At 42.7% G+C, this 22970-nt stretch overlaps 1 protein-coding gene across 2 annotated transcripts in view; it reads left to right on the forward strand.

Moving 5' to 3' along the window:
• The window catches only part of DIS3L2 (DIS3 like 3'-5' exoribonuclease 2), a 380422-nt gene that overhangs the window by 231636 nt on the left and 125816 nt on the right, over positions 1-22970 (forward strand). For both annotated transcript variants that reach the window (XM_082466171.1, XM_082466170.1), the window contains one exon: positions 3964-4043. In XM_082466171.1, the coding sequence (XP_082322297.1) occupies positions 3964-4043 (80 nt within the window). The remainder of the gene's footprint in view (positions 1-3963; positions 4044-22970) is intronic.

Consider the following 22970-nt stretch of genomic DNA (forward strand, 5'->3'; position numbering starts at 1 on the left):
CAGATGACCTTGCCTCCCAGCTCACAGAGAGGACACAAGACTCTCAGGTCCCACTGTGTCATGGTCAGTTCTACGTGTCAACTTGGTCATGGTGCCCAGATGTTTGGTAGAATACCAGTCTAGATGTTGCTATGAAAGTTTTTTTTAGGTGTGATTAACATTTAAATCAGTAGACTTTGGGTAAAGCAGATTACTCTCCATAACGTGGGTGTGCCTCATCCAAACACTTGGAGGAGTTAAGAGAGAAAGACTGAGGTCCTCAAAAAGAAGAAATCCTGCCCTCAGACCTGCCTTTAGACTCAAGCTGCAACATCAGCCTTCCCTGGTTACCAGCCTGTTGGTCCGTCCTGCAGCCCCGCAATCACATAAACCGGTTCCTTAAAAAAAAAATCTGTCTCCATACAAATGCACCTGTACACACACACACATATACACCCTATAGGTTCTGTTTGTCTGAAGAACCCTAATGGCACTCCCCAGCAATCCCTTTAGCAAACTCCTACCCATCTATGCTCAAATGTGACCAGGGTGAGGCCTTGCCCTGACTCCCCCGGGCTCTGTATCTTAGACCCTGAGCACCTTCCATTATGAACATGACTGTGTGGTGCTGGAACTGAGCCCATCTGTGGGTTCTTTAGCACCACTTCCTTTCTCCCCCCAATATTTTAATTAATTATTAATTAATTATTTTTTTCTGTGTAGGTGCTACTAGGGATTTTTTTTTCAGCTTTATTGATGTATGATTGAAAAATAAAATTGTAAGATATTTAAAAAAATAAAAAATAAAAAAAAAAAAATAAAGTAATACTGCGTGGTACCCATCCCATGGGTCCCAAATCTCCAAAAAAAAAAAAAAAAAGAGCAGATTTTCTTAAAAAAGTGTAGTAGAGGATTGGTTTGAGTGCTTACAGGCTAGTCTAAGGTTTTTCTCAGAAACGATGTGTGGGCCCTCTCAGAAATGACATTTACAAACTAATAGTTGAAGCCTTAAAGTTTTACTGTGTCACACATGGCTGAATTGATTTGAGGCTGGAAGTGTTTTAATGGGCATTATTATTCATTCATAGAAATAAAAGTCTCAAAACACCCAGAGACATTTGATTTTAAGAAAGTATAACTTCCCAGTCAACTCTCCAAGTAAACCAGTAAACTGTGGCCCCCATCAAGCTAAGAGTATTTTTTATTTTAACTTGAGGAACGTTCTTTCAGTTTCTTATGTTGTCATTATGATGGTTGATGGAGAACCCAAACTTTCTCAACACCAAGTCTAACATTTCAGTTTCAGTTCAACAGGTATTTGTTGAGTACTCAGGATATACAGTGCAGTTTGCTGGCTTTTATGGGGGATACAAAAAGGAACAAGAAGCAGACAGTTCCTTCTTTACCTTCTGAATCAAGTTCAAGATCCTCACCAATTTAGAGCCCATGACCATGGTATCAGGATTAATTTCACTTCCTTGTCTCTTCCTGTCAGCATGCATGCATTCATTCATTTGACAAACATTTGTGAGTTGCAACCTCTGTTCATAGCACTGTAACACAAAGCCCTCCAAGAGCTTGCTTTCCAGGGGACATCGGTGTTTCTCTTTTCCTCTGGCACTCTTGTGTAATTACAGTTTCTTTTACATAGTGAAACAAATTATTTCTTTATCTCCTGAGACCTCAGCATTTATGTTCCCCACACTGTATGTGCCTATTCTTGAGATGTTTAGTGAGAAGAGTGGATCTTCTGATGAAGCACTCTTCCTGGGACTGTGCTCTAAGTGCTGTCGTTCCTCCACCTGAGTGGCACTCACCTTTCCCTCTCCCCTTTTCTTAGTGTACCAGTCAGTAGATAGTTTTACCAGTTTCATCATTTTAAAGCTATTAACTATATTAAGCAATAGGAGTCTATAAGATTGTTGAATATCCTTATAAGCAGTATTATGTATCTGATTATTTTTTGATTGGAGGAGATTTTATACAGTGTTAATTTTTTCCACTTATAATAGTAATACTTAATCATAGTGCGAATTTGAAAAATATGGACAAGTATAAAGGAAAAATATTAATCCATAATTCTACTACCCATCAATCAATTCTATTAACAATTTTTTTTACTTTCCTTGATTCAGAAATCACATTTAAAATTAAAAAAAAATTTAAATTAATAAACAGTAAAATTGACCTTTATTTGTTGTACAGTTCTATGAATGTTGACACATATAGGTTCATGTAGCCACCACCACAATCAAGATACAGAAAAGCTCCATTCCCTCAGAACAAGCACCCCTTTCTAATCCCACCTTCCCCAAGCCCTGAAAATCACTTATATCTCTGTTATATAATTTTGTCTTTTTGAGAATGTCATATAAATGGAATCACAGACTATGTAAGCTTGTGAGAGTGGCTTCCTTGACATAATACCTTTGAGATTCATCCAAGTTGTTGCGTGTATGAGTAATTTGTTCCTTTTTGTTGCTCAGTGGTATTCCATGGTATAGATGTACCATAGTTCAGTTATCCATTTATCCACTTACCATTTAAGAGTCTTCTTTAAAAAAACATCTTGACATTTCTGAAATCCTGAAGTACTTTAAAATCAATGTATATATTTAACGTGGTCGGGGTTTTTGTTTCCCCAAAAAGCTATTATTGAATTGATAGTGTGTCCTAGAATTAATACTGTCTTAGAATCAAGGTGTTATGGTGGTGAGATGATCAGTGTGGAGGATCAGAGAGGGCTGGTGAGGGTTATCAGGAGTAAGGGAACGGAGCAGTAAGGGGACAGGTAAAACAAGGCCCCGAGAGCTTTGCAGCCCAGCGCCCAGAGCTGCTGGGCAGCCTCTGAGGGCTTTGGGGACGTTTTGAGCAGAAGAGCAACATAGGAAATAAGACTTTAAGAACAAAGCCAACTAACTGTGGTGGCTGCCAGGATGTCCACCATCATCAGTGTTGATGAGGCAGGAGGGGACCGGGGAATGGCAGCAGTGGGGCTGATAGTACTGGAGGGAATGGAGGAAGAACTTGAGGAGAGTCCAGTGGGAGCAGGGAATGCTGACTAGAGAGCCTGTGTATGGGGAAGGGAGGCTGGTTCCTGCTGAACACCCTGACTTCCAGGCCAGTGCCTCGGGAGACGGGGCAGGAGGTGTGGAGAACTTAGGACCGACTGCCCAAATCTTAGGTATTTATATGGTGTGAATGGGTAGGTTGGGTGGGTCATGTTATTTGGGAAATTCTAAAGCAAAATGAGAATGTCCAGGGGCTTCACAGATTAAGAATGAGATGTGCATAGGAATACTGTGTGGAGATAAATAGGCATAGGGTGTACTTAATTATGTGAGCTTGGATGAAGTATATGATTATTTCATGGAAATAAACTGTGATTAGGGCCATTTCCAAGTAGAATTGCATCATGGCTAACTGTATGGGCCCAGAGTTTTCTGCAGAACCTATTCTTGAGTCCCATCCCCCTGTGTCACAAGCCAGATGGTTTATTCTTTGGCACACCCCACTTTTGCAAGATAGGAGAAGGAGCAGTAAATCATCCTCATATAATCCTTGAAGGACAGGTTCCAATCAGCCACTGAGGAAGAGGGAGGCAGAAGAAAGAACTGACTGTTGGAGAGTAATTTGCCAAAGGGACTTGCCCCTCTTGTCAGGTAACGTCTTGGGAAGCCTCATTCATGGAAGCTGCCTCACTTCCACCTGCGCACACCTGTTCTAACTCAGGATCAAGGAGAAGTAGGGGCCAGTCAGCAGAGAGGAAGAGAAAGACACTCAGAGACAGTACGGAGCCTTGTTATCGTCCCCCAGTTTACGTTTTATTAAAGATCCCCTGTTAGAGAGACAAGAGGGAAGTTACTCCCCACTTTGTCTACCATTTATATATTTGCAAAAGAGCTGTTCTTTAAAGCTGTACTACAGTGGGGTAAAGTTTCCGTTACTAGTGGCCTTGCTAATTATGTCTTCAATCTTCCCTAGAAAAGACTGTGTCTTCACCATCGACCCATCAACTGCCCGAGACCTTGACGACGCCCTCTCCTGCAAGCCCATCGCTGACGGTAGGATGGAAGCTTCTCTCCCCCTCTAGGTGGCAGGCAGCGTGCACCCCTGTGTGGCCAGCCGGGCTGCCTGGTACTCCCTGAACTTGCCGTAGGCCCCTGAGCCTGCACAGTATGTGACCGAAAGATTGTGCTGCCGACTGACTTCAGTGAGAGTGAGAATAAGAAATGTCCTCTTGCTAGGACCCTTCTCAGGCCTCAGAAGGGACAGCAGCGCGGGCAGAAGAACTAATTTCAGGCCTGGCCCTGCAGGAGGCTGCAGTGAGGGCATAATGTGTTAAAGAAGGCCCCTAAGCTCTGCTTCGGAGAAGCACAGAATTTTTTTACCTGAATTGAACGACACACTGGGGTGATTCAAGGGGTGCTGTCCAAAGACATGCTCAGCAGAAGCGGCAGGAACGCCTCCCCTGAGGAAGCCCCTCAAGGCCTGAGCTGGAGAAGCTTGCTCCGCCCCGCGTAGGTCTTCATCTGTCCAGCAAGTTGCAGAAGGCAGCTGTTAGAGGCTCCTGCAACATTCTTTTGGGATGGAGCCAGAAAGGAAAAAGTGGGCTTTGATGCCACTGGTCTTTGAAAACTATCATAGGGGGAGGGGAAAATGTGTGAGGTATGAAAAGAGCAAACCCTAGGGCTTCCCTGGTGGCGCAGTGGTTGAGAATCTGCCTGCCAATGCAGGGGACACGGGTTCGAGCCCCGGTCTGGGAAGATCCCACATGCTGCGGAGCAACTAGGCCCGTGAGCCACAGCTACTGAGCCGGTGCATCTGGAGCCTGTGCTCCGCAACAAGAGAGGCCGTGATAGTGAGAGGCCCGCGCACCGCAGTAAAGAGTGGCCCCCGCTTGTTGCAACTAGAGAAAGCCCACGCACAGAAACGAAGACCCAACACAGCCAAAAATAAATAAATAAATAAATAAATAAATAAATAAAGTAAAAAAAAAAAAAAAGAGCAAACCCTAGCCATGCCTTCCTAATGGCCCTCCAGATGAGCCGCTGAGAGTCTGGAGCTGCTGCCTGCCCCTCACTGGGGTGGGGTCTGGTGACTGCTGTGGCTTTAGTTATTCTCCGATAGGGCTTTGGCACTCACGTGGCCTTTGATGGCTTGCCCATGATGGCATGCAGTCTTGCAGCTTCAATCTCCTGCACAGTGTTGGTGGCCCAGTGGCCTGGTCTTGGCAGACACTGTAGAGATGTTCACATATTCCATTAATGCAGAGCTTCATGGGCTCAGCGTGTTGCCTCTTCTCCATAAAAGACAGTGAGGTTCAGTAGATACAAAGCTGAGAGACAGAAAACATCACTGCCCAGAGGTGCTTTCATCTCCTTTTAGTGAGTCTTCCTTGAAACTGTGGGCAATGGTGCTCAGTGTTTTCAACTAAAGAAAATTGAAAGGAAGATAAAGCATAAAGAGAGAAAAAAAGTTCCCATGGAAATTTCAGAGGAATTATATATTTTTTAAATCTAAAGTTTAAGCAGCCTACTTTAAAAAGCAAATACTACGTTGGTTTCTTATATCCTGAGCAATCTTTGCTGCATGGAAAGGCTTGGGCATATCACTCTCACATCCACTTCCCTGAGCCCCAGTTGAAAAGTGCCCCCCCGGCAGAAAGCCAGGTGACGCTGGACCTCACTTCCTGTATTTCCTTTCTCTCCAGCTTCATAGCCCTGCTCTATTTGTAGCCTAATGCTTGGAAACAGTTGCTTCGTTTATTTTGGCCACTTCTACAGTTGTTACTGGTGGAAGGGTAGGCCTAATCCCTGTTACCCCATCTCAGCTGGCCCACACGGTATTCCCCTTGCAGGGACACCAGGGAGCAGGCACGTGCCTTGTCCCACTCGCTCCACATGCTGCGCGTCACGTCTAGGGTGCCAGCTTACCAGCAGAGGCTTCGTGTAGGGAAAAGGTGGAGCAGGAAGGATTGATTGGGGACAAGTTGTACATGTTTATAAATTTCCAACCAAAGAATATGCTTTGTCAGACAATCTAAAACCAATTGTTTTCAATCTGCTGTTCAGGGAGAGCATTCATAATGAGGGAAATCATTTAGCAACGCAAGATGAAGGAAAAGGAGAGGAAGCAGAGGCAGAGAAATGAGTCAGAGAAACATTAAAATTGTTTAGAGATGTAGGTAGAAGAAACTGGACTGGAGGTGGTGGCATTATTATTAATGGGGGTGGGGAGGACAGCTGTGAAGAAGGGGTGATGACAGAAGAGAATCAATGGAAATGGATTTGGAGTTGAGGGAGGGGAATCCAAGACGGGGCAAAGGTTTCAACCTGGATGGCGAGGAGATGGCATCTACAAGTTAGAAATCGGGAAATCAGGAGGACCAGATGGTTTCGGAGAGAGCATGTCTACATGGAGCTGTGTGTCTGATGATATGTGTTTATATAAGCTGCTGCAAATGCTCTGCAGAGGAGGCTAAATGTGTGCAGTCCATCTAATCATACACAGAGAGCCATGAAGAAGAGGAGATAACTCAGCAAAATGCAAACAGTGATTTTATTAGGATGATGGGTTCATAAGTGATTTTTCTCTTTTCCCTAGTTTCCAAATTTTTACAATGTGGTAATAATAGCTTTATAATGAAAAAATTTTGTAATAAAAAAAATTATGAGGTGCCAGAAATCACAGGCTGCCCAGTAGCCGCTGTACCAGGTGATCAGATACCTTCCATCTGCGTAGTTATTCTTGCATTCCAGGGGAGTAATTAACATCTGGTCATTTGGCAGAGCAGCAGCACAGGGATATGGCAGAGGAGTCGGGGAAGAGCCTGAAAAGGCCTGAGTTGGGCAGTCAAGCATTTTTATGGTGGCACTTCTACAGTTGGCCTTTGTGACAGCTGTTTCTGCCAAGGCCATTTATCCAGGGAGATGAAAAGTGAAAGTCATTCCAGTTTGGATTGGGGTGAGGCTGGCTGAGTTCAGGTTCTGGTAGTTACCAGTTCATGTCATTTCTTGCATAGAGGAAAAAAAGTTTAATGTTTCAAAAAGCAAATAATGTTTTCTGGGCATATTTACGTCATCTATAACCATTTTTATTTAAAGAAAATATAAAGGTTAAACTTTCCTTTGGTCCCACTGAAATCATCTGAATGACTCTTCTGTGAAGATAAAATGCACAGACAGAAGTAATTTATTTAGTTCTTACTCTCCCTTTCTGTAGAGTTCAGAACCCCCAGGACTTGTTACCAGTATCTCCTATAGGTGCGAGATTTAGACATTACAGTCTGCAGGTGAATTCTGCAGAAACACAGTGACACCTGCTCCCCAGTAGGTCATGTTTAGGTTGGAAGGCTGAGGAGGGGGTGCCCTCTACCCTTGAGGAATCTCAGCTTTGGAAGAGATTCTACCAGTCATCTAGCCCGGTAATTTTTCACCTCTTACAGCCTATAAACACACTTGAGGGCAACATTCCCATGAGCATTAACCAGCCCGCTAACTTTAACATGGAGTCTTTCACTTTAGCTCAAGAAGATATTTAATAATGCAAGTGAGTAAGACTGGTTATAATGATCACCCAGAACCTAAAGACAGTAAATCACACACTCCAGTGTTCGATTACTGTAACAGACCTTTGCAACACACCTCACAGTTGACTTCACTGCTCAAGTGTGGGAGTGCCACAGTTGTCACATCACCCTCTGGTTTTCAGATTACCTCTACAGCATCTACTTACTGAATATCCAGGTTGCACTTTAACTGTCTACCTTACAGGCAGCCCATTTGGCCTTAAGATTGCGTGACTATCAGGAAATCCTTCCCTGTAATGATCTGAAATACCACTGTCTTCCTGTAATTTTCCACTCGTTGGTCCCATGTATGCCCCTTGGGAGCCTATAGAATAAGTCTTGTCTCTCATGAGACAACGCCTCAGATACTAGATAATGGCTGTCATGTATATCTGAATTACAGCTTCCCAGTTAAGCATCCTGTATATTTTTCTATGTCCTGTAGCTTATTAAGTTTGAACCCATTTCCCATGTCATGGCGTTACTTCTGCCTTTATGAGCTCTGAGGTAAATGGCTGCCTGTATCCAGACTTCTCCTCCCTGGCTGCCAGGGCACGGTGACTCTCTCCCAGCCAGTTCCAGCCACCTGTTCTGTTCAATTAAACCTGCATCACTGCTTTGCTCTAGTCTCTGAGAGAGGAAATTATCAGTCAGACAAGTCAGGACCTTTATTCAGCTTTTAGTTGATTCAGGCTCCCAACAGATCCTACAGGAAATTGATGTTCCCTGCTGCTCTGGCGTCTTGTTTCTCTAATATTTGGTTCTGTAATGAGTGCTCTGCCATTGAACACGGCAGGGTTATCCTAGCCAGACCTTAGAAATGAAGGATTGGAGAAAGGGGGAGTGGAGACTGACTGCTAATGGGTTTGGGGTTTCTTTGGGGGGGTGATGAAAATGTTCTGAAATTACTAGCTCAGAGTTATACAGCTCTGTGAGTATACTGAAAACCACTGGGGGAAAATGAGTGAATGGATGAATGAATTAAGAATAAATAAACAAATCCATTCATCCTTGAGGCTTTTTGGAAATTGAAATTTACACCTTAACGATAACTTAGCAGAAGTCCTGATGGATTGCCTGGGCTGGATACCCAGAGTCGTATCCCTCTTGCCCGTCTCTCCTCCTTGCTGCCTTCGCCTCTGAACCACGAAAATCCCACCCAAGGAGCGCACCTCTGTGCTCAGCCACCTGCTCGTCTTTCCCACCCGCACAGAGGGCAGCCATCCGACTCAAAGAAGGAGGGATCTGTCCTCCTGTCCAGGAACGAGGAAGTGCTCAGGTCATCATCCAGCCTGAGGGACCAAGGGAACGCACACTACCTGCACTGCTGTAGGGGGCGCCAGTCTTCCTGCTGGTTTGCCTCTTGTCTGGCTTTCCCTTTCCCTTCCCTGAGGAGGATGGACTAGGGAGCTCTGTTCCTGGGAGCCCTTCGCACTTAGGGAATAGGAACAAGAGACTAGGAGAAAGTCTGTACGAATTTCATAGAATTCCTAAACTCTGGACTTCCCCGTGTGGTTATACGTGTCACCTGCTGGGCGTTCTTGTCACGAGTGATCGTCTTTGGAGGCAGTGAGGAAGTAGGAGCTGGAAAGACTGTGCTCCCCTGGCTTAGGCTGGAGAGCCTGAGCAATAGAATGGATGGTAGTAATTTTAATGAGCAAAGAGCAGAGATGAAGGCTCTGGATCTGCTCCTGGGAAGGAAGAGGGCATGGGTGGGAGTCCTGGAGCTTATGAGTACCAGGTTCCAGCAAATCGCAGCAGCCAGGCCAAACCCTCTTCCTGGGCTCTGTTCTCACCTCTGGGAAGATCTTACCCCACCAGGCATTCACCCCAGCCCCTTTATGTTTCCCTTTAGTTTGGCTTCCTCCTCTCACAAACTTAAGTCTCCATCCTGTAAGACCTTCCTCAGCCCCCTACAGCCTCAGGAGTGTTCACACCTTCCTTTGTCCATCAGGACACCTTGAAGAGCAGTCTACTTGCTGCAGCTACTTTCCTGCTTCCCATTTATTTCTTACTCCCTCTGCTATGTGGCTTCAGAAAGTTCAGCGACACAGGTTGTCCCTGGCTTCAATTCAGCAAACATGTGTGCAGTGTTTGGCTTTTCATCTACTCTTCTTTGGACTTAGGGGGCTCTACTTACTCTTGGTTGTAGTTTTTGGACTACTTTTCTCTAGTTGCCTTCTTTAACTCTTCTTCTCTGCTCCCTCACTTCATGGGAGTCTCCAGTCCCCTTCCTTCCGTGCTCTTCAGCCTTTGCGCTCTGTTCCCTTGGCCTGCATTGCTCTTTCCCTGGAGAGCCGTGTGGCTGAGTGGAGATCAGGTGGGTCGCTCTCTCAGTAAGGCCTTCCCTAGTCACTCTGCCTCTAATTTCTTCCCCTCCCACCGCTCTCCACCATCCTTGCTTTACTTTTTTCCTCATCACTCATCACCCACTGACGCGCTATTGACTATCTTGTTTCTTATCTATCCTCCCCCCGTACACCCCCTGTCAGTGTGAGGCTCAGAGCAGGCGCTCAGTGAGTCAGTCTCTGGTGGTTGTCCACAGGCTGCCGAGAGGAGAGGGGGTTCCCGGGCATAGGGAAGAGTGTGTGCAAAGTCCCAGGACGCCAGATACATGGTATTTTGGAGGGAACCACACAGAACTTGAAATATCTGGGCCGTGAGGTTCAAGTGGGGTGGTAGTCGTAGATAAAGCAGGGAGGAGATCATGAATTCTTTTGTAGGCCCTGCTAGAAAGTTTAGACTTCATGGAGAGCGGGTGTGGGAGGACGGACGGCAGTATTTAAACCTCAGTTTGAAGAATAAACAGGGGTGAGCCACACAGTGGGGAGGAAAAACGTTTTAAGCTAAGGGAACAGAGTGTGTGGAGGCCCCATGGTACAAAGACTTCGGCACCGAAAGGAAGCAGAAGTGAACGTGGCTGAACCGAGACGGGGTGGGAGCAGTCTGTGCGGTAAGACCGGAAAGGGGCTCGCAGGCTCCGTTCCGCAGTGGGAGTCTTGTCCTGAGTGTAATGGGAAGCAAAGAGCTTTCAGCAGGAGAGAGTCAGCCTCCAACTTGCAGGTGGGAGAGATCTCTGTGGCCGCAGTGAGGAGTCTGGATGGAGCGTGGTGTTAAGATGGTCTGAGTTCTGAGAGGCAGCAAGTGCCCCAACCAAGGCAGAGGCTGAGGAGCCAGAACTGGAGGGAGGCACTAGCCGGGACAGGAAATCGGGGCAGGACTTGGGGTCCGGGCCGCTGCAGGAGCCTCTTAGCCGCTCTCTCGTGTCGGCCTTTTCTTCCCACGGATCGAAGCCAAGGCAGTCCTTGTAAAATGTAGATCTGATCAGGTCATCCCCCCCGCTCCAGTCCTCCAAGACTTCTCGTCCTGCCGAGGATAAACACCCAAGTCCTTACTGGGACGTACTGCTGTCTCTTTTGTTTGTTTGTTTTTTCTGATCTTCCTACTGCGGTCTCTTAACTGCCTCTCCAGCCTTGTTCCCCACAGCCCCTGTCTCACCCACCCTCCTCCAGCCAACATGGCCGTGGTGTTGTCCTTCACATGCCAGGCTGCTCCTGCCTCAGCACTTTTGTACTTTCTGTTCCCTCTGTCCGGACCCCCCTTCTCCCAGATCCCTCACTACTCTAAGTTCTACTCAGACGTCATCTCAAGGAGGCCCTTCCTGACCCCACTATTGCCACAGTCTTCTCCCCAGCCCACCACCCCCTGCTTCTCAAGTCCCTTTAAGGTACTCTTGTGGGTCTGTCCTCCTGGATGGTAAGCTTTACGGGAGAAGGGATGTCCTTTTGTTCACTGTTGAACCCTCAGTGCCCAGCGCACTGTGTGTTACATAGTTGACACACCTGGAAATGTTTGTTGAATGAGTGAATAAGTTAGTAAACTTGATATTGGCAGTAGGAGAAGAATCTAAAATGTCATCTAAGTTTCTGGCTTGGGCAGTAGGCAGAACATAATGGCATTCAATAGGAAATATTGAGGAGAGCTGGTTTCGGGGGGAAGGTGGTGCATTCAGAGATAAGCACATGTTGGGTTTGCAGTCCCTGAGAATCATCCAGGTAGAAATATGAAGGGGACAAGTCAAAGGAGTTAGGGCTGGGGATGGAGATTTGGGAGTCATCAGTACATGGGCCTGGGAGAGGTGGCCCAGGAGAAGTCACAGACTGAGAAGAGGACCCCAGCTGGGCCCCTGGGAAGATGTGGAAAATAACCGAGAGGTGAGGCCAGGGAGCCTGGAGACGAAGGAGAGAGAGGGGAGAGGGGGCAGGCAGAGCAGGCTAAATGCAGAAAAGCCATAAAGGCTGTAGGAGAGTCAGGTAAGAGAGAACTGTGAAGTCTTTGGGTTTGGCAACCTGGAGATCATTGACGACCTTGAGAGACTAGTGTCAGTGGCTTTGAGGAGGGGAAGCCAGACTGCAGGTGGTGGAGAAGGGAGTGGAAAACAGGAATGGAGGTGGCTTTCCGTAAGAAGCTTGGCTATGAAACCTATGAGTGGCAGGGAGGACAGGACAGCTTGGAGAAGGAGAAGTTGAAAATATAGGAGTGAGAGGAACTGATGATTTTGCAAGGTCTTGAAGAAGGTGGGAGTGAATTCAGAGTATAAGTGGAAAGTGAGGCCAAGGCATGGAGGGTAAACACCTCTTCCCTTGAGGCAGAGAAGCAAGACGTAGGGAATGGGCCGCTGCTGAGTATTAACCCTGGATAATACCCACTTCAGCTGTGAGAGGAAGCGGCCCTCCTGCTGAGGGCAGATGGGGAAGGGGCTGTGTACGGGGAGCAGGGGATAGTGAAAGGGCTTGGATGGGGAGCTGACCGGAAACCGATCATACAAGACCTTCCCAAACACTGTTCACGTGTGCTGAGTTGGAATACTACCAAGCCTGGGTGATTTTCTTTAGCCTTCTAGGTGTGGGAGCAGAAGTTGCAATGATACAGATTTGGGGGTTTGCTGAGAGGGAGAACATGGTGGGCACCAGGACAGGGATGCTGGGACCTTGCTTCCCCTCTGAACCTGTTTATTCTCCGTCCCCTACTTTTATAAAGACATCATCATCTACCACCTAGTCAACCAAAGTTTTTTTAAAAAAGGGAATTCTGGAATCACATTTGATTCCTCTTCCTCTCAGCACTGTTGTCATGGTCTTGTCAATAATCTCCCCTCCCCCGCCGTGCGCCCTCTGCCTTGCTACCCAGTTAGTTTTCTTTTATGTACACACAAAGACCAGATCATGTCACTTTTCTGCTTGAAAATCTTCTCATACCTGCAGAATGGTCCACATTTCTTAGCAGAGCTTTGTTATCAAAGTCCTTTAAGATTAGTTCCCCAGCCCCCTTTTGCACCTTCCCCACCTCCCAATGCCACTTCCCCCAACATACACACACACACACACACACACACACACGCACGCACACATGCGCGCGCACACACACACACACACACACGTGCCGCGCGCGCCCCTAGTGGTGTCTGGCCACGCCAGGCTTTGCGTATCCACTTCACCCTGCCCTTTGCCCTCCAGTTAGAATGCCTGGCCTCCCTTCCTACTTCTGTGTCAGAATTTTATTCAACAGCAAGATGAAACCTCTGCGGAGCTTTCCTTTCCTCCTGGCAGAATGAACTGTTCCTATCCTATCAGCATATTTTCTTCATGTGTCTAATGCAGCAATAAATATAATTGCTTGTGGATTTAATTCTCCTTTTTGCTTGTTTCTTAAAAGCAGGGCAGTCCTTGGACATCTCTATATCCTGAGTGTCATGCACGGTACCTTGCATTTGAAAATCGCTTGATCTAATCGGTCTAACCAGGCATCTTGTTACAAACTTTTAGTGTTTCACTCCTTTTTCTGTTTCTTACCTTGCCACTTTTATTTCCACCGTGCTTCGACCCTTAAGTTTGTGGGTTGTTTATGGGCTTTTATGCTGACCTATAAGCTTACACCACATGCCCTCCTACAATGTCTATTTCTTTAGAATTAGGTGTACCTTTCCCTCATCACAATCATGGTTTTCAGTCCATCTCCTCATGTCTCAGTGATACTGTAAGATAACTGAATTATATATTATGATCATGACATCTGGTCCTGCAGCTCTGTGAGCTGGCATATCTGAGGCTCACTTCTTCCCCAGTATTTTCTTGCATGAGTCTCTTGTATAGCCTGCACTACTCTTCTCACTGCATACCTACAGGCTTCCACGACAAGTTGTTTATTGGTTTTATTTGTCATTTTTATCTGTCTCCCTCCTGTCTGTATCCTTGCCATTTCCAGATTCAGTGAGTGCTAATTTTCTGATAAAATTTACTTATTGAATGAACCTTAACATGATAGTGAAGAACAATAACAACAACAACAAAAAACCAATTTATGATGCAAAAGCCAGAACTTTTTGTCCTTTAATTATTTTGGCAAACAGGCTTGCTAGTTAAGAAAAGGCTTTTTAACAACCAAGTACATCTGCAGTGGCAGTACGGTCATCTGTTAGTTTGGAGAAATAGAAAGTTGGTATTACAAAAATCCAAGTATTCCTTTGTTAGCAGATAGATCTTAATTAATAGCATGTTAAGACATCGGAAATGGAAAAAGTTTGTTTTTTATTACCCTCTGTTGGAAGTGTTTGGAGGTTAGGTTGGTATAGGGAGGTAATGCCAAGGTAATTCCAGAATGTAGAAATCAGGTGATATTTTGAGAATGGAAATCAACTTTTGAAAAAATTTCATTTAATTTTATTTTATTGAAGTATAGTTGATTTATAATGTCATATTAGTTTTAGGTGTGCAGCATAGTGATTCAGTTATACATGAATGTGTGTGTGCGTGCGTGCGTGTGTGTGTATGTGTATGTGTATGTATGTATATTCTTTTTCAGATTATTTTCCCTTATAGGTTATTACAAAATATTGAGTACAGGTCCCTGGTGGTTATCTATTTTATATATAGTAGTATGTGTGTGTTACTCCCAACTTCCTAATTTATCCCTCCCCCTCCTTTCCCCTTCGGTAACCATAAGTTTGTTTTCTTTGTCTGTGGGTCTATTTCTGTTCTGTAAATAAGTTCACTTGTATCTTTTTATTTTATTTTTTTAGGTTCCACATGTAAGTGATATCATATGATATTTGTCTTTGTCTGGCTTACTTCACTTAGTATGATAATCTCTAGGTCCATCCATGTTGCTGCAAATGGCATTATTTCATTCTTTTTTATAGCTGAATAATATTCCATTGTATATATGTACCACATCTTCTTTATTGATCTGTTTGTGGATATTTAGGTTGCTTCTGCGTCTTGGCTGTTGTAAATAGTGCTGCAATGAACACTGGGATGCATATATCTTTCTGAATTATAGTTTAAGACTGGAAATCAATTTTAAATGGTTATCTGTAGAATTTCCTCTTGCCTGGAGATCTGTAAAACATCAGGTAGAATTTGCTATTTTAGTTTGTATAAGGCTGAAACAGAACGTATGGTAGTGGTTTTAATCTCTTTAGAGTCACAGTCTATCCTCAGAAAAAAATGCACAAATGTGTATATACACTATATTTTGCATAGGACTTATATTTCCAGTAATATCATAGAATGGGTAGCCTGAAGAACTCTTCTTCAATAATACTCTTTAAAATGATGCGTCTTTTAGAAATGTATGGCTGAGCTGGCAAGAAAGGGCTTGCCAGCCCTTAGAAGCCAAGAATGAAACAAGAGCAGATAACCAAAGAAAGAGGTATGTGCCAAAGCAGCTAATGGTACCTTCTAATGTCTAGTGACCCAGAAAGTTTGCTCAGGACCTGAATTAATACTACCTGCATGGTCCATAAAATTCCAAGCCAGGTATCTAGTTTAAAGTGGCACCAAATGGACAATGTTTCTAGAAACCAGTCAGAATCATAAGCGTATCCTTTCCGGAAGAATTAATTCTTAACCAAAGCCTTAAAGATTTGCCAAAGATAAAAGTTCTAGTAAAAGTAAACATACAGAAAAGTTATGAAACATGCAAGGATGCAGCTAAAGCAATACTTAGAGGAAATTTTATAGCTTTAAGTGCTTATAATAAAAAGGGAGAAAGTTTAAAAAACTGAGCCTATAAAGATTAGCTTCACAAAATGTTCAGAGATAAGGGGAAGGGAGAAGATGACTTGCTACAAGAACATAATTGTAGGTACAAGTACTGAATCAAAATATGGGCGTTATCTATTATAACTGTAGCAGTAGAAGCTCCCTCTACTCCCCCAAAGAAATACACAAGACAAATAACCAAACTCTGTAATGCCTTTCATGCATGTCATAGTAAAACACATAATTCATTTACTTGAATAACAAAAGTTCCTGTTTCCACTTCTGGCCCTGCCAAAATGTAAATCTTAAAAAATAGAAACAAAATATCAAACATTGCTCTTAGATCTCGTTTTCATTTTTATAGTATTAGAGTGCTATTAATTGTCAAATTAAGGTCTTTTTCCAAAAATCATCAATGTTTGAAAAAAATTTGTCATGTTATTGTTAACTTTATAACAGAATTGGGAACATATAAAGGTACACTTTTTAATATTCAGTTTCTGTGTTATTTTATATTTTATATAATGTATATGTTATAGTGTTCATGTTCCATAAATGTTTCAAATATCTTTTAAATAATAATAGAAATACAGTAGATAACTTCCAAAGTGGTAGAGAGCACAGGACATATAAAAAGCACATATTAAAGTACCAAAAAAAATTAATAAGCACATCAAATTTAACTCTGCAGTTAAAAAACAAAGACTGTTATACTGGATAAATCTAGCTATATGCTGTTTATAACCACACACTTAAAACATGAAGACGCAAAGATTAAATGTAAAAAGGTGGGAAAAGCTATACCAGTAATGTACTAAGCAAAAGAAAGCTAGTATATTTTTTATAATGTCTGACAAATAGCTTTTAAGATAGAAAACATTACTAAATGTAAAGAGAGTCTAAATGATAATTAGAAGGATCAATTCATCAGAAAAGATAGTGTCTAAACATATTACCAAGTAATATAGCTTCAAAATATATATTAAAACAACAGTTGACAGAAATATGAGGAGAAATTGATAAATTCATCATCATAGTGGGTTAATTTAATATGCCTTTCCCAGGAAATGATAGTTCAAACAGACCAGAAATTCAGTAAAACTACCGAAAATTTGAACAGCATGGTCAGCAAGCTAACTCTAATAACCATATCTAAGTATAATACCCACAAATGAAGATTACACCGTGTTCTCAAGTGTTTCTCAAGAGAAAACATATATAAAAATTGACTTTGTATTAAAGCATTAAGCATATTTCAAAAAGTCGTTGGTATCATACAGATCATGTTCTTGGGTCACAATACAGTTAAATGAGAATAAGTGCACAAACATTTTTAACTTAAGAAAAATTCAGTATGTTTAGAAATCTTAAATACCTTCTGTTACCCTCTCCCAGATTAGTGGCCAGATGAATGGCCTAAATCAGAATATACTTGATGTCATGTTTCCTTAATGCTTGAAGGTTGAGTGAGTTACCTATTTCCTCATGGCTGAGTTTACCTCTGTCATTGCCTTCCACACGAAATACCCCCTTACATAGGACTTTGGGTTTCTACCCCTGCTACTTTCCTAACACTACCCAGGAGTACCTAACTCTGAAATATGATCCATGTTGACCTACAGGCTATTCACCAGAGAGCCAGGAATGGTTGAAAGCCTTTATTACAAAGACACCATCAAAAAGGAAACTACCTTGTCTAATAAAAGAAACTCAGATTACCAGAGATTAGCAGTAGAGGAATGATTCCCAGGTGGGGAGGACAGCCGGACCACATGGACAGTCTCCATTTGGACATCCCCTTCCTCCTTACTAACCACGACTCCCTCTGCCCACTGACCTGGGTGCTGAGAGGACTTGTTATCACTTTGGTCCAAGTATGGTGCCCATAATCCTTTGCTTAGTACCTCAAGCACAACTGAGACTAGACTTTTGAACAGGACTTTACTTAAACCTTAGAGGGTAACAAAAGGAAGAGCAACGGAGAGTAACAAAACATCAAGAAGTGTCCTGCTTTCCACTGCTCCCAGATCCAGGCCCACCTAGGTTCTGACCTGTCCCCACACTGAGCATCACCCGGGCGCCCACACCTCAACATCTGCCCTTCAAAAGTCTAGACCTAAGAGCTTCTGGAAAGACACCTTGGCCTACTTCTTTCATTTTGCACTTCCCATCTGAGGACTTGCCCCTTCCCAGAAAGAGTAACATTAGGAAGGTTCATTCCCTTTAGAGAAGCATATGCCCATGTCTCACCCTGCAAGCCCCAACACAAGAATTGTCTTGCCAGTGCACTACAGTGGCAGTATAATTGCTGCACACTAACAGAAACCAAAGATCATTTGGTTATACATCTAGTAGGAGACCTAGTCTGCTCCTCTCCTGCCACATACATAGCACTGGCCCCTGAGGTGACTTAAAGCGTTACGTCACTTTGTGCTCTGCACCACTCCTAACCTTGCACAGGGTATTTTATTGCAAAGGATGCTTTGCAATCCTTAACTCAGGTGGGACCCCACCTTATACCCCATACCCGCACAAACTCCCTGTTGACCAGGGATAGACTGAATCCTAGGCTCTTGTCACTTAGGTCATTGGGTGGGGAAATAGGCTTTACACTCCAGAGTCTTACTTTAAGTACCATGGGGAGAGCATCATGGCCCTTTGCTATATGGACCTACTGGAATTCCATTTCTGTCCTGCCTTGCAGGAGGGCCAAGGGGACAGATACATGTATAGAGATGTAAATCCTGTATGTTCTCCTGTTCTCCTGAGACCCTCAGGAGGCAGCCTGGCTCTTGCCTACCCTCTTTGTACTGGACCACTCCTTTCAACCATTCTTCTCACCTTGAGTTGTCTTTCTCAGCTTTCTAGCTACTGGTCTTGCAGTTGTTCTCTTGTGTCAGGCCTTCTCTAGCGTTTTGGAATTTGACTTCATCTCAGACTCAGTACCTCAATTTAAACCCCCAGATTCAGCTCCTCATATTCTCTTAGCCCATTGGTTATGCTTTTCCCTGTTTCGTTCACTTCAACAAACTGAACCCTGAAGTACCGTGTTTCAAAGGGATGGCCTTCCTAAATATTGAATACTATAGTGTAAGAGGCAACTCACACTTATTCAATAATTAGGAAAATTTAATCTATTAGCTGTTAGAAACATATGCCACATGTAGGTTAAAAATAAGATTTATGGGAATTCCCTGGTAGTCCAGTGGTTAGGACTCGGTTCTCTCACTGCCAGGGCCCCGGGTTCGATCCCTGGTTGGGAAAGTAAGATCCTGCAAGCCATGTAGCGTGGCCAAAACAAAACAAACAAAAAAGTAAAACAAAAAAAACTATGTGCAACATTTAATTTAATCAAAAATTAAATTGTTTTTAAAATCTGTTCCTTGTATTCTAGAAGAGAACCCCTGATAACTCTAACATAGATTTTGAAAAAGAAAAATTCCACTTCAGGGCCGTTTTCTACTTGGATACATTTCTGGGTTTTGTCTCTGACATCTTTATGATGCCCAGTGCTTCGAATACTATTCCTCCTACACTCCTCTTCTCCGTAAAATCATTTCTAATCCTGGTTTTGAAACACTGATTTTTCCTCTTGTAGTCACTTATGTCAGAGGGCATTCTGACCTCAGGCAAATACCAGGCAACCCAAGTACTTGATCTCAGACAAACCCTATTTTCATAGCCTGGCCCTTGATAATGAACCTGGGAAGAGAAATGGAGAATTCTGTAGAACCATCAGCTCATAAGGAGGTGCATGTCTTCTCCATTCACCTGGGGCATTGGTGAGTGAACAGTTTTAACTGTCCTTGTTGTATGGTCATTTTTTACTGAATTGTACCTTGACTCAAAAAATCCAAGTAACTGAATAGTCATGCGAAGCCTCTGGCATCGAAGTGGGCTTCTGGGATGCTTGCCAATGAGTTCCTGTTTTGAGGACACAGAATCGAAGTGGAAAGATTAAGTGGAGACACAGCTCCACCCCTCTAAGTCTATTCCTATGTTCCATTCAAATCTTGCTAGCCTGATTCCTGTGGGGTCTGGGCTTTGGAAATTCTCTTTTTTTCATGGATGTCTCAGTGCACCTTGTTAAACCAAATTTGGACTATGGCCTGTTCATCTGCTTCCAGCTCTGCTGATTGGTTCCAGTTTCCTTGCTCATTAAAGCCAAGATAATCTGGCACCCACCACTCAGGCATCCTCAAGTATCTGGCACCAAGGTAAACCTGGAAGCCAGCTAAGAAGCCTCAATGATCCAACACACTCATTGCGTGATGAGAGGCAGTTGTGGTCCCAGAAAGAGCACTGGAATAGGAGCAGAACTGGGTTCTTGTCTCATCTTTGCCTCTACTGCATCATGTAAGCTTGGGCATGTCTGTGATATCTCTGAAAATCTCTTTCCCCAGCTATATATGTGTTTGGACTAGACAATTTCTCAAGTGTCTGGCAGTTCCAAAATACTGAGTATATGAAAAGCTAAAGGAGCAAAGCTCCATTTGTGCCTGTTGTTGCAAAAACACAACCTAGCTTTAAAGGTATTAGCAGTAAATCCCTAAAGTTGCATATGCTACTGATGCTTTTCCACAAAAGTAGATAGTGTGACAACAAAATAAGAAGAGCACAGCCCATATTCTGGAGGTAAGAATTAACCTCTCTAGGCCTCATGTTTCCCACCCTGTAAAACAGGGATAATAACGGCTAATTTTAAATTGCCTGGAAGATTAAATGAGATAATCCTTGGTACTTAGAACTGTGCCAGACAAAAAGTAAGTGCTCACTGAAAATTATTATTAATATAAAAATGGAAAGATTAAAATTGATATGGAATTTTAGTAAGCTTATGCTGAAATAATAAATATTTAATTGCTGTTCAGCAGTCAAAGTGGGAACAGAATAGAGAATCCAGAAACAGACCCACACATATATGATCACCTGGTTTCCAACAAAGGTGTCACTGCAGTGTAGTGAGGAAAGGATGGGTTTATCACTGGTGCTGGATCAATTGAATATCCATATGGAAAAAAAAATGAACTTTGACTCCTACTTCACGCCATACATAGAAATCAATTTCATGTGGCTCATAGTGTGAAAGGTAAAACATTAATACTTCTAGAAGTGTTAATACTTCTCTAGAACATAACATAGAAAAATAAACTCATGACCTTAGCAAAGATTTCTTAAGTGGGACACAAAAAGCATTAACCTTAAAGGAAAAGAGTGATAAATTATATTTCATTAAATTTAAGAACTGTTCATCGAAAGACACCATTAAGATAGTGAAAAGGCAAGTCACAGAGAAGGAGAAGATATTTGTTATATATATATATCTCCAGCAAAAGACTCTTACTGAGAATATGTAGAGCTGAACAAGCACTTTATTGAAGAAGATAGCCAACTGCCAAAAACATACGAAAAATGCTTAATATCATTAGTCCACAGGGAAAATGGAAATTAAAACCACAGTAAGATATTGCTATGTTCCTATAAGAATAGCTAAAAAATTTTTAAACTGACAATACCAAATGTAGTGGGGATATGGATCAGTTAGAACTCTCATACACTGAGTAGGGGAAAAGTCAGGTACAACTACTTTGAAAAACTGTTGTACAGTATGTAATAGAGCTGAATAGATTCATACTCCATGACCCAGCAGTTTCATTCTTAGATAAATACCCAGCAGAAAGGAGTACATATGTAGAAGAATGCTCATAGCAGCATTATTCATAATAGCGAAAACTAAAAACAACCCAAGTCCCTATCAACAGTAAAATGGATAAATTGTGCTATACTCTTACAATGGAATACTCCACAGCAATGGTGCAGCATAAATTCAGACGCAACATGGATGAATCTCAAAAACACATTGAGCAAAAGAAGCCAGATGCACACACACAAAATACATGCTGTACTAATCCATTTATGTAAAGTGCAAAGAGAGGCAGAACTGACCTATGGTTATAGATTACAGAGGTCAGAAAAAGCAGTTATCTTTGGTGAGTATAGAGACTGAGGAGGCACGAGAGAAGCTTCTGGAATTCTGATTATGTTTTATTTCTTGAACTGGTAGGGGAGGGAGGTGTTCACTTTATAAAAATTCACTGAACTGTATGCTTAAGGTTTGTATGCTTTATGTACTTTATGCCTCAATAAAAAAGTTTATTTTAAAGAGCGAAGGAGTGCCCCAAAAGTGGAAACAACCCAAATGTCTATGAAATATATTCAGCCATGGAAAGAAATGAAGTACTGATGCAGGCTACAACATGAAGGAACCTGGAAAACATTATGCTAGGTGAAAGACAATCACAAAAGACTGTACACATATCATAAGATTCCATTTAAATGAGATGTCCAGAATAGACACATCTACACAGACAGAAAATAGATTAGTGGTTGCCTGTGGTTAGGAAGGTTGGGGAGAAATAGGGAGTGACTAAAAACAGATATGGAGTTTCTCTTAGGGTGTTGAAATGTTCTAAAATTGATTATGGTGTTGGTTGTGCAACTCTGCATACACTAAAAACCATTGGATTGTACACTTTGAGTGAATTGTATGTGAATGAAATCTCAAGCTGCTATGAAACCAGAAGCCAAGGGATACTGATAACTGTGGAATGATTAAAACCCCTTAGGAAAAGGCTGTACCGTGTGGCCCTATGGCATGATAGTTAAGAACACTGATACTGGAGTCCAACAATGCTCTAATCCTAGCTCTGATGTTTACTGTGTGACATCGGGCAAATCGTCTAACCTCTCTGAGCCTGAATGTTTTCATCTGTAAAATATGAATATTAATAGTATCTACTCCATAAAACTTATGTGAAGGTGATTCATTTAATCAAGAAATAGTTGAATATCTTCCATTTGCCAGGTCTAATCAGTGATAACTGTTGTTATAATTGGCCAGGGGGTTTTGCATCTGAAGAGTCTTTACTCCATTTTAGTGATGGAGGTGACAAGTAAATTTGAGAGTGTGTCCTGAGGATGGAACATCTTTGCCCTATTGTACCACACCAGCATCTATTGCAAAATGCAAAAGAAATGTTCATTTTAGTGCCACTAAGTTATTAATATTGAATTATATACTGCTATTAAGAAAAGGAAGTATGTAATACATTTATAGAGGATTTCCATCCAGAAGTACTAAAACTGTGAACAATTGATGATTAAAGGATTGGCATTTAGTTACCTAGAAAATTTAGCAGTTCAGGATATTTTATATGAAAACTGAGTCATAACCGCAATTGATACATGGATAATTCAAAAATAGAAAGTGACCATTTGTTACAGGAGTGCGTGACAGGGTTTTTATTTCAGTGAATATGTATTGTTCCCATACATGGTCTTAAAATGTGTGTTCTGCAAAGTCACCGTATAATCCTTGT

This window comes from Balaenoptera physalus (assembly GCF_965194825.1).
Source record: "Balaenoptera physalus genome assembly, chromosome: 6".
In the NCBI taxonomy this organism is placed as follows: domain Eukaryota; kingdom Metazoa; phylum Chordata; class Mammalia; order Artiodactyla; family Balaenopteridae; genus Balaenoptera; species Balaenoptera physalus.